General features: G+C 39.2%; 1 protein-coding gene and 1 pseudogene across 5 annotated transcripts in view; both read right to left on the bottom strand.

Moving 5' to 3' along the window:
* TRAPPC13 (trafficking protein particle complex 13) overlaps positions 1 to 12,514 on the bottom strand; it is a 55,360-nt gene that overhangs the window by 11,215 nt on the left and 31,631 nt on the right. For all 4 annotated transcript variants that reach the window (XM_003785871.3, XM_003785872.3, XM_023510937.1 and 1 more), the window contains exons 5-7: positions 11,011 to 11,138; positions 6,947 to 7,019; positions 4,324 to 4,368 (exon numbers count right to left, since the gene is read on the bottom strand). In XM_003785871.3, coding sequence (XP_003785919.1) covers positions 4,324 to 4,368; positions 6,947 to 7,019; positions 11,011 to 11,138 — 246 coding nt within the window. The remainder of the gene's footprint in view (positions 1 to 4,323; positions 4,369 to 6,946; positions 7,020 to 11,010; positions 11,139 to 12,514) is intronic.
* On the bottom strand, positions 2 to 378 carry LOC105886606 (annotated as a pseudogene). The gene has a single exon (XR_001161085.2). The product of XR_001161085.2 is annotated as a prohibitin pseudogene (transcript).

The raw sequence follows: 12,514 nt of genomic DNA, 5'->3' as shown, positions 1-12,514 counted from the left end.
GAGGAAGCTGGCTGGCCACAGGCCGGAAGAGGATTCGCAGCGTGATGTTGACATTCTGTAAATCTTTGCTACCAGTGATGACTGGCACGTTACGTGGTCGAGAGCGGCAGTCAAAGATAATTGGTTTCTGTACCCATGGGATGAGGAAGTGAGTCCCTTCCCCTACCACAATGTCCTGCACTCCACGGATTTGGTCAAAGATGACAGCTCTGTGTCCAGCATCCACATTATACAAAGCAGAGTTCACCACGCCTCCTGCAACGGCTAAGGCCAGGCCGAACTTGCCGATGGACTCAAATACTTTGGCAGCCATGTTTCCTTCTGTTGGACCCACTCACACCTGCTTCCACTCTGACCTCCACATGAATTCCCCAGCCTCACATAGTCATAAATACATATTTCTAAAGCTACTTAACTTATAAAGGGCAATCACACATGTCACCACCTGAAATGCATAGCTGGAAATCATTTTTCACCTATGGTCCTGGAGTGTTTAAGTATACTCATGTCAGTCTCCTCCACGAAGATGCAAGTTCCTTGAGGACTAGGAAGATGATCAGTTTGTTTTATTTCTCTTTAGTACCTGGAATGGGGCTCTGTACCCAGCAGGTGACCAAATGCTGAACCTTAGCTTTAAAGAAGCTTTTTCTTTAAAAAAGCTTCTTCTTTTTTTTTGAGACAGAGCCTCAAGCTGTCCTCCTGTGTAGAGTGCCTGTGACATCACAGCTCACAGCAACCTCCAACACCTGGGCTCAAGCAAGTCTACTGCCTCAGCCTCCCAAGTAGCTGGGACCACGGGTGCCTGCCACAGCGCCCGGCTATCTTTTTTTTTTTTGGTTGCAGCCATCTTTGTTGTTTGGCGGGCCAGGCTGGATTGGAACCCGCCACCTTAGGTGGACGTGGCTGGTGCCTTAGCCACTTGAGCCACAGGCACTGAGCCTCACCAGTCTTCTTGCAAGGCCTTTTTATTTTAAACTTTTTTTTTTTTTAAGACAGAGTCTCACTTTGTTGCCCTTGATAGAGAGCCATGGTGTCACAGCTCACAGTAACCTCCAACTCTTGGGTTTAAGCAATTCTCTTGCCTCAGCCTCCCGAGTAGCTGGGACTACAGGCGCCCAGAACAACGCCCGGCTATTTTTTGTTGCAATTCTCATTGCTGTTTTAGCTGGCCGGGTTCAAACCCGCCATCCTTGGTATATGGGGCCGGTGTCCTACCCACTGAGCCACAGGCACTGCTCATATCTTACACTTTTTATGAACTTGTTTTCCTTTAGATGATTCCCATATTAGCATTAATACAAGCAGCATCAAAAACATATTTGAGACAGATGTGAGCCTAATAATAGTAATTTTACAAGGACTACAATACAGACTAATAATGGTTTACTAATTCTTCTAATCTGCCTGAAATTCCTCCTTGAGGTCAACAGAATTTGCCTCATGCTACCAGCTGAACGGTACGTCTGCACAATAAGTAATAGTGAATATTTTAGAGACCCTAAATACTTTTTGTTCACTACTGGTTTTTAAAGAGATATCGATTGGGTGGTGCCTGTGGCTCAAAGGAGTAAGGTGCTGACCCCATATATCGGAGGTGGTGAGTTCAAATCCGGCCCTGGCCACAGACTGCAAAAAAAAAAAAAAAAAAGCCATGTATTTAAAGAGGTATCTATTTACTTTTTTTTACCTTTTTTTTTTTTTTTTGGAGACAGAGTCTCACTTTGTCACCCTTGGTAAAGTGCTGTGGCGTCATAGCTCACAGCAATCTCAAACTCTTGGGCTTAAATGATTCTCTTGTCTCAGTCTCCCAAGTAGCTGGGACTATAGGCACCCACCACAACACCTGGCTATTTTTTAGAGACTGGGTCTCCCTCTTGCTCAGGCTGATCTCAAACCTGTGAGCTCAGGCAATCCACCCGCCTCAGCTTCCCAAGTGCTGGGATTACAGGTGTGAGCCATTGCACCTGGCCCCAAGGGATATCTATTTTCAAAAGTTCAGATTTTAACTAAAATTTTTTGACTGAAGTCTGTTAGCAAAATTTAAAGAATATATTTAACTATGTTAACTGCATTAAGAAAGGCTGCAAACAAAATTGTCATGATTATAAAAGCAGAATATAAATGCATGAAGACTATAAGAAAAGACGGATTAATAAAAAATCAATTCCTTATTAGTGTGGTGGAATTGTGGGTTTTTTTCTTTAAAGGTAACATGTCAGTCACTTCTATAACATTTATGGAATAACTGGCAATTTAAAAAATTATTTTCAAATGACTCTAAATATTAGTATTATAAAACTACTTGACAAATATCTTAATATACTACCACATTTTAAAATAAGAAAACCTAAACTATCTTAATTTGTGTCTAAAAGTCAATTACAACAGAAATATCTACCTACAGTCCTATTTGTTTTTAATTTTCTAATATATTTATTCTAGCAGAATAGTTAATAGTTTCCTCATACTATAAATGAAAGCTGTTTTCAAGCAAAATGATAAATGAGACTATAATTCACGAAGCTGAATAGCTATAATTACTCAGTATGGAATAAATTAAAAAACTGAAAAGAGAATAAATATACAGTATGCCAGCTCACCTATCCCCCCAAAAGAAATGTCAACTCTTTAAAACATGGCAATTTCCTTGATGAGGCTGTACCCTCCCATCAAATGCTTTTCACTCTGTACTCCAAGTACATTTAGAGCCCTGCTTGCAATGCCTTCAGTGTTGACACACATTCCTTCCAGATTCTACTCTAGTTCCCCTTCTTCTCTCCCATCAAGCTTCTTTGAACTACTTTAAGATTACGGTGACCAGATTTTAACATTGGTAAAGCAGGACACCATTGATGGGGGGCGAGTTCTTCATTAAAAATTTGGTCTATATGGAGCAACAAAAAATTTCATAGAATGCAAAAATAGTATTGTAATATATATATTTTTAATTTCAGCATAAGTACAATTTACAAATATAATACATTAAAAAAAATTATGTATAGGGCTGCGCCTGTGGCTCAAAGGAGTAGGCTGCCTTCCACCTGGGTGACCTTGCCCAGGAGGGGAGTAGGGAGTTTACATTAGCCTTTTCATTACCAAATGAAGTTACATTAACCTCTTCATTCCCAAATGGAGTTACATTAACCTTTTCAGCAGGTATATTCCCTTCCCTTTGTCCCACTGTTCCCTAGCTTGTCCTGCATTCTTTCCAAAAACTGGGACTTTTTAAAAATGCTGCGGGACACAGGACCAATTGTTAGAAATCGGGACTGTCCTGGCAAAAGCAGGATGTCTGGTCACCTTATTTAAGTTCTCATGCCCAGACCTCCTGTATGTGGCACATCTTTTTATATTATTCTTGTTTCAGACTCACTATATACAATTCTGGGTAGTTTTGTTATTATATGCATTTTTTTTCTTTACTCTTAATAGGTTTTTGCTGGTCAGGTTCCTTAACTTTGACATCTTAAAAATCCTAGTTGTCATACAAACTTTTTACTGAGTACAAATTCAGATCGCTGATAGTAAAATCAGATACATATCAAGTTTGTTACCTCATTGCAATTTTCTGATCATCAGGTTTTACAGTAATAGAGATATAATTCGCATTTCAAAATATTGTATGTGGGTATCTTTGAATTCATCACTGAGGTAGGAAACAATTTTTAGTGGTTAGAGGGACTATCTGAGAGATCTGATTTTATTTTATCTTGTTAGGATAGCAGATAGATTATCTTCTATTCTAAAAGTTACTTCTTTCTTTCTTTTTGCCAAACTTCTCTCTCCCAAGGAGATTTTCAAGCCATTTTATCAAACTCAGCAACCTAACTCTGGCTGACCCACTGACTTTCCAGGAACTAATTTAATGTACTGTGTGCTTTTCTTGTGAATATTTTTCCATGTTAATATTTAATCTATTTCAAGTCTATTTCTGGCTTTTGTAATAGCCAGAACCACACTGGGAGTATTCAACAAATTGCTAGTGTTAAACAATAACCACCACCATTAATTGGAAATATAAGGAAATCATTTAATGAAAGGGGCTGAAAACTTGACAAATTTATTAATGAGAATAAAAATCAAGGTAAAAAATCAAATTAAAAAATAAGAATCACTGATTCCATGTAGGTTGAAAAAGGCAGATTAAAAGGACCTGCAGTGAAATTTTTTACTTTTAATTGACATGTTTGCTCATTTTTCCACAAATAATTCAGTCATACCAGCAATTTACTTCAATATAATAAGGAATATAATACATCAGATTTTTAGTCAAGTAAGATTTTAATGTTTAATTTGAAATCCCATTAAGTGCTCAATACTTACCTCTGCATTGTAAAATTTGGTTTTCACATCCAATGGTTTGAGAACCTGGTTAAATAAAGGTTATCAATCAGCATTCTTTTCATGTTGTGACCATTTTTTAAAAATGTTTTAAACCATAGTCCTTAAATTTGTCAAAGCCATTTTCCAATTTTAATTTTTTTTTTTTCTGAGATGGAGTCTTACTATGTTGCCCTTGGTAGAGATCGTGGCGTCACAGCTCATAGCAACCTCAAACTCTTGGGCTTAAGGGATTTTCTTGCCTCAGCCTGGGACTACAGACACCTGCCACAACGTCTGGCTATTTTTTTGTTCTTGTAGTTGTCAGTGTTGCTTGGCAGTCCCGAGCCAGGTTTGAATCTGCTAGCCCCAGTGTATGTGGCCAGGGCGCTAACCACTGAGATACAGGCGCCAAGCCCTAAATTTAATTCTTAAAAGACATTTCTAGATGCAATAGTCTTACCAAAAAAGTCCCAAATGAATTTTTGGAAAGGATACCATACTTTCTTGACTGAGTGATAGTTATGTGGGTATGTATTTCATAAAATTTGGTTAAACTGAACACACAGTATATTATTTTTCTTTCTTTCTTTTGTAGCGACAGTCTTTTTTTTGAGACTCTTTTGTAGAATCTCACTTTATCACCCTCAGTAGAGTGCCATGGCATCACACAGCTCACAGCTACCTCCAACTCCTGGGCTTAGGCTATTCTCTCGTCTTTGCCTCAGCCTCCCCAGTAGCTTAGCTGGGACTATAGGTGCCTGCCATAACGTCCGGCTATTTTTTTATTGCAGTTTGGCTGGGCCCAGGTTTGAACCCGCCACCCTACCCAGTGAGCCACGGGCACTGCCCTATTTTTCTTTTCTTTTCTTTTTTTTTGAGATATAGTCTCAAGTTGTCCCCCTGGGCAGAGTGCTGTGGCGTCATAGCTCACAGCAACCTCCAACTCTTGGGCGTAAGTGATTCTTTTGCCTCAGCCTCCTAAGTAGCTGGGACTACAGGCGCTTGCCACAATGCCCAGCTATTTTTTGGTTGTAGTTGTCACCGTTATTGGCAGGACTGGGCTGGATTTGAACCTGACAGCTCTGGTGTATGTGGCTTGCGCCCTAGCCACTTGAGCTACAAGTGCTGAGCCTTATTTATTTTTCTATATGTATCTTACATAAAAACTGTACAAAAAAAGCAACTGAACATTTTTTCCCCCTAAAATTCATGCAAGCGAGTGACACAGCAAAACAATAGCAATTTTTTTTTTTTTTTTTTTTTTTGAGACAGAGCCTCAAGCTGTCCCCCTGGGTAGAGTGCTGTGGCATTACAGCTCACAGCAACCTCCAACTCCTGGGCTCAAGCGAGTCTCCTGCCTCAGCCTCCCAAGTAGCGGGGACCACAGGCGCCCGCCACAACGCCCGGCTATTTTTTGGTTGCAGCCGTCATTGTTGTTTGGCGGGTCCGGGCTGGGGATTCGAACCCGCCACCTTAGGTGTACGTGGCTAGCGCCTTAGCCGGTTGAGCTATAGGCGCCGAGCCAGCAATTTTTTTTTTTTTTTAACTGTTAATAGTATTCTTCCCCTTATAGAGGAGGTCTCGCTCTGGCTCAGGTTAGTCTTCAACCTGTGAGCTCAGGCAATTAACCCGCCTCGGGCTCCCAGAGTGTTAGGATATAGGCATGAGCCATTGCACTCAGATGTTTTTAACTATTTCTGATGGACTTTGAAACTGTGTAAATTAATAGAAGATTCTATCTTAAGTTCCAGTGATCCATGGAGTCCTTAATGGAAGCTTGGTCCACTCATTCCAAGACAATAATCTCTCATTTATCAGTGGGATTATTTGTGGCTCAGTGGGTAGGGTGCTGGCCTCATATAGCGATGGTGGCAGGTTCAAACCTGGCCCTGGCCAAACTGCAACAAAAAAATAGTCGGGCATTGTGGCAGACACCTGTAGTCCGAGCTACTTGGGGGGCTGAGGCAAGAGAATTTCCTAAGCCCAGGAGTTGGAGGTTGCTGTGAGCTGTGTGACACCACAGCACTCTACTGAGGGTGATAAAGTGAGACTGTTTCTACAAAAAAAAATAGATACTATTTTCTGCCTTTGCCTAGATTCTTGTGTTTTGTCAGGTCATAAAAACAAGCTTTTTTTTTTTTTTTTAGACAGAGTCTCCACTTTATTATCCTTGGTAGAATGCTGTGGCGTCATAGCTCACAGCAACCTCAAATTCTTGGGCTCAAGTGATCCTGAGCCTCCCAATTAGCTGGGACTATAAGCACCCTCCACAATACCTGGATATTTTTAGAGATGGGATCTCACTCTTGCTCAGGCTGGTCTTTATGAGCTCAAGCAATCTACCTGCCTGGGCCTCCTAGAGTGTTAGGATTAGAGGTGTGAGCCACAATTCCCCGCCTTTTTGTTTTTTTTTTAAAAACCAAAACATTATATTGGCAATAACAATCTCTATTTAGCTTGGTTTAGTCTGACCTTTGGTTGCTAGTCATACGATAAATCCAAAAATACTGAACTATTTGCTTTATCTGAAGCATGTTTTCCCTACAGATAAAAAGGGGTAACTGTATACTTCCAGGGAAAGAAAAGGTGTATAAAAACTATTTCCCATTGTCATTTTCAATACCTGAAATTTGAAGAATTTTCTAAAATACATTTTTTCTCCACCCTGAGTTGTATAACTCACAGCACACACCAAGCTGAAACAGAGAAACATCTTAATGATTCTGAATAACTTTCAGTTTTACTCCTTAATAGTAAATCTAACACACCTAAATTCCAATAAAAAAATTGAAAAACATTTATATCAATGATGTGAAAGTGTAGCCAAATGAAATTAGAGCAGGAAAGAAAAGTTCCAGCAGATATGGATATAATCACATTAACAAGAAAGTTCTGATTAGTAAAATGAGATATAGCATTTTTGGTTGAGGAAGTGAGAATCTTTTTCTCTAAAAAGTGAAATATATTCTAAAATAAATTTCAGAATAACTCAATAGTTGAATGAATGTAAAAAGATCATATAAACTAGAAAAAAAAAGATTTAAAAAAAAAATTCCAGAATATGGTTAATAAATACAATGGGAAAAAAATGATGGTTATATAAAAAAGTTTAAAGAAATCAAAAACACTAAAACAATTAAAAGGACCAAAAACTAGGATAAAATACTTGTAATAACATGAGAAAATGAGTATATTTTAATATATACAAGGTTCTTTTAAGTCAATAAGCAAAACATTAATATCCCACTCAAGATACAAGGGAAAGAATCCACAGATGAATCACAGTACCATAACTGGCTAACAAAAACGTTCAGTAGTCAAAGAAACAAAATAATGACTTAAGATTTTTCCATCTATCAAGATTTGGCAAAAATTCTTCAAAGTGATACCAGGGTTAGTGAGGGCTTAAAGAAAGTGACTCTATTTACACTGCTACTGGCCATAGGAAATTTGGAAAACCACCTTAGTTTAGTGGTACAGTGACTCACACTTGTAATCCTTGTACTCTGGGAGGCTGTGGCAGGAGGATCCCTTCAACTCAGCATTTGGGAGACCAGCCAGAGCAAGACTAAAAATAGGAAAAAATAGATGGGCATTGTGGCCGGTGCCTGTAGTCCCAGAGCTATTCAGGGTGTTGAGGCAGAAGGACTGCTTGATCCCAGGAGTTTGAGGTTGCTGTGAGCTAGGCCAACACCGTGGCACTTAGCCTGGTAACAGACTAAGACTGTGTCAAAAAATGGAAAAGAAAACCACCTTAGTAAAAGAGCTTTAAAAACGCTTACACATTCCTATAGTAAACCCCACTTCAAGTTATCTATTATGAGGAAATATTAAGGTATTTATCACCATGTTACTTATAATAGTGAAAAAATAATCTAACTGTCCAACATTAGGGTAAAGTACGTTATTCAATTGTGTAAGAGGGACTGAATGTAAAAAATCACGGTTTCAAAGAATATTTACTGGTGTGGGAAAATGTTCACAAGTGAACTGAACAAGACAAAACCATGAGTAATGTGATCAAATTTTTATAAAATATTAAATTACTTGTCCACAAGTAATGTCCACATGTTTCATATATGTACATAAAAAGATGAGAAAGAAACATATCAATAATCTAACAGTGGTTTTATTATGCAGTAACATTATTATGTGATTTAGTTTCTACCTTATGCAAGTGCCTAGCACTAAGGCAGGGACTAGGGAGTTGATCCAAACACAATACCTGTCTTCAAACTGCTCACAGAAGGAAGTAGTGTAGCAAGATATGGATTTATTTATTTTTTTGCAGTTTTTGGCCAGGGCTGGGTTTGAACTCGCTACCTCCAGCATATGGGGCCAGTGCCCTATTCCTTTGAGCCACAGCATCACCCCAAAGTACAAATTTAAAAACTAGGGTTAGATTTGAGGTTTTGTTTTTTTGAGACAAGGTCTTGCTCTATTGCTCAGGTGGGGCAGGAGTGCCCTGCCAGGATCATAACTCACTGCAAACTTGGAACTCCTGGGTTCAAGCAATCCTTCTGCCTTCCTTCCGAATAGGTGGCACTCACAGACATGTGCTCCCACACCCAACTGATTATTTTCCTTTTTCTTTTTTAAAGATGGAGTCTTGCTATATGGCCCAGGCTAGTCTTTTTTTTTTTTTTGAGACAGAGTCTCATGCTGTCACCCTGGGTAGAACGCTGTGGCATCACAGCTCACAGCAACCTCAAACTCTTGGGCTTAAGCAATCTCTTGCCTCAGCCTTCTCCCAAGTAGCTGAGACTAAAGGTGCCTGCCACAATGCCCAGCTATTCTTTTTTCTTATTGCAGTTGTCATTGTGGTTTAGCTGGCGTGGGCTGGATTCGAACCCGCCAATCTTGATGTATGTGGCTGGCACAATAACCACTGTGCACAATACCACTGAGCCTGTATGTTTATTTTTGAGACAGAGTCTTGCTCTGTTCCCCCAGCTACAGTGCAGTGGCACAATCATAGCTCACTATAATCTCAAACTCCTAGGCTCAAGTGATCCTCTTGTTTCAGCTTCCCAAGTAGCTGGGACCACAAGTGCATGCCACCACAACCAGCTAATTTCTCTCTCTCTCTCTCTTTTTTTTGAGATAGGCTCTCATTCTTGCTTGGGCTGGTCCTGAACTCCTGGCCTGAAGCAATCCTCCTCTTCAGCCTCCTACAGTGCGAGGATTACAGGTGTCAGCCACCTGTCAATAAGTAATTAGAGTAAAAAGACATTTTTTTTTTTTTTTTGAGACAGAGCCTCAAGCTTTCCCCCTGGGTAGAGTGCCGTGGCATCACAGCTCATAGCAACCTCCTACTCCGGGGCTCAAGCGAGTCTCCTGCCTGAGCCTCCCAAGTAGCTGGGACCACAGGCACCCGCCACAATGTCTGGCTATTTTTGGTTGCAGCCGTCATTGTTGTTTTGACGGCCCTGGCTGGATTTGAACCTGCCACCTTAGGTGTATATGGCTGGTGCCTTAGCCACTTGAGCCACAGGCACCGAGCCAAGTAAAGACATTTAAAAAATGGCAAGTTGTGGGTCCTACAGAGTATCTAAAAGGGGGGATTTAATCTAGTCTAAGAGGTTAGGGAAACCTCTTTGAGGAAATCATGCTTAATGTGAGATAAGAAAATACTAGGAAACTAAACAAAATGCCAGAAGCATTTCTTTGTAAGGGAAAAACAGATTTCAAGCCACAGAATTTGGAGGTAAGAGAAGTCCAATATGACTGCAGTGTAGAGAGAAGGGGAAAAGTGTCAAAGGTGAGAATTATAATGGTCAGTAAGCATTTGGCCATGGAGAGGCTTTGAAAAACATACAAAGTCAGAATTTCCTAAAGGCAACACAAGATCAAATAAATCATGAAGCTGAAATTTGGACTTAGGGAAATTGGACTCCAAAGCCTATACCAATCAGAGAAATACATTAAAAAGTGCCTACAACAGAGCTGGTCACCAAAATTAACTGATTAAATAACAGCTAATGTTATATACTTTAGAGAAAGGTACGTAGGGCACAACGAAGCAGAAGAGGTGATGGAAGTGGAGGTAAAGAAGAGAGAAATGCAGACATGTGGAGAACTAATAGGACACTGTGAATTGACTGGATGTGGGGGTACTAAAGGAGATGAAGAAGTCTAGAATTACTTCAGATGGCTAAAATTTCCATATTTGCCCCCAGACTGAAAGCAAACTATAGCACTCACGTTCAAATACACATATAGGCCAGGAATACAGAATTTGAGATTTTTTTTTTTTTACAGCTTATCTTACTTTGGTTCTATATTTCTAAGTTCTCAGTGTAGACTGTATATATTCAGTTAAATATAAAACTGAAATACAAAATTTTAACATAAGTGCTATGTACACCTGTTGCTAACATTAAAAAAAAATCATTATTCTTTTAGACGGATTACTACCTGCATTGTAAACATTTGCATGGTTTTTCATTTTTTAGAGAAGATTATAAATGCCAAAAGGGAACAAGAGATGAGTATCGATAAATTAGTTTTTCTTCCTACAAACAGACATTTTGTTTAAAGTGTTTCTGGGAAGTATGTCAAGATAGAATATATTGTTTCTTTTAAAATAGGTTCCTAGGCTCAACAGTATGTGAAAAGAAAGAAAAAGTTTCAAATAAAGGCATATATAAAGAAAAGCCTTTGAGAACTAATAAAATTAATCCTTACATGTGTGTTCCAATTTCCTTTACTTCATGGTGAATGACGTCATCAATACAACAATCAGGTTTGAGTTCAGCCACTGCAGCATTGGAAGCTGAAAGATTTAAACGCTGAGAACTTGTCTGAAGATCGGCCTTGAAAGAAAGAGGTAAAAAAAAAAAAAATCCAAATGAGATTCATTACCTACAGGGTATCGATGGATATAAGGTAGGAGAACAAGAGAACAGGAACAAGGAAGGAGGGATAAAGAGAGAGTAACACTTCTCTTTGTTAGACCTTTATAGCTCTGATGCTTAAAACTACAGCAATGGTTCACACACATATACACTCACCCCACCCCCTAAATAAAGAAATAAAATCAACCAGGAAGTAGGGAGAATCCAAAATGGAACACAAAGAGTAACAGATGAACCAAACCATATTATAAATGGAGAACAGAACTGTGCTAAGGGGGAGGGAAGGAGGAAACAAAGAACTAACCTAAGCCAAGTTTGGAAAAGAAAACTTTGGGTGTAGTTTAAGGCTAAAAACAAAAAGAACAGTATACAAATATTGTACTCCAGATAGTACATATGTTTTATCACAGAGGTATGAGGTAGCAATCCTGAAACTATTTCATGTGTGTTAGAGGAGCAAACAAAACAACAAATATATTATGGATAATAAGAGACAGGTTGCTTACCTTTAGAAAGAAACTATGGGAAGATGTAAGGCTACAATGAAGCCTTTGGAAGTTGTGGCATCACTATGAACATATACGGTTTGCAAACATACATGCAGATGGACTTTATGGAAACAAATACAGATAGTATGCATGTGCTAACTAATATATAACACTAAAAGATAAATAGTCATTCAAAACAATAAGATGACATGTTAGAGACCAACTGATTTATAGAAGAACTAGAGAACATTAGTTACCAAGTAAGAAAGTAGCCCTTTTGCCCAACCCAAGTTACTATTCTATTCTCCTTTGAACATGTATTGCTCTACTTGTCTTAAATAGCACTCTCTCTTTATCTCAATTAATTTACATCACATTCAACTTTCACTTCCTTTGTAACACTTATCACAGTCTATAATTAACCTTATTTATGATTTTGTTTATCTATTTCTTTCTGTTTCCCCAATCAGAAATGTTATGGAGGCGGAAGCCTCTTGTCGTCTCTTGTTCACCGCTATAGCTGAAGGAATGAAGTTATATGATAAAACTTCAAGGCAAATGTCAAGAAAAAAGCAAAGCTCACAGTAGGCCATAGGGATCAGTGGTGGTTTTTACATAAGAGCTAGGATTCTTTAAATTCTTGTTTCTCTTAATTCTAATCTAACATTCATTTTTTTTGTTTAGAGACAGAGTCTTACTATGTTGCTCTTGCAGAGTACCATGGTGACACAGCTCACAACAACCTCCAGCTCTTGGGCTTAAGCAATTCTCTTGCCTCAGCCTCCCAAGTAGCTGGGACTACAAGCACCCGGCGCCCCCCCCCCCCCCCCCCCCCCCCCCCCCCGG

The sequence above is a fragment of the Otolemur garnettii genome, unplaced genomic scaffold, assembly GCF_000181295.1.
Source record: "Otolemur garnettii isolate 467f Iridium unplaced genomic scaffold, OtoGar3 scaffold00017, whole genome shotgun sequence".
Classification (NCBI taxonomy): Eukaryota; Metazoa; Chordata; class Mammalia; order Primates; family Galagidae; genus Otolemur; species Otolemur garnettii.
Note: the sequence above shows the minus strand (reverse complement) of the source record. Positions and strands in the feature narration are given on the sequence as shown.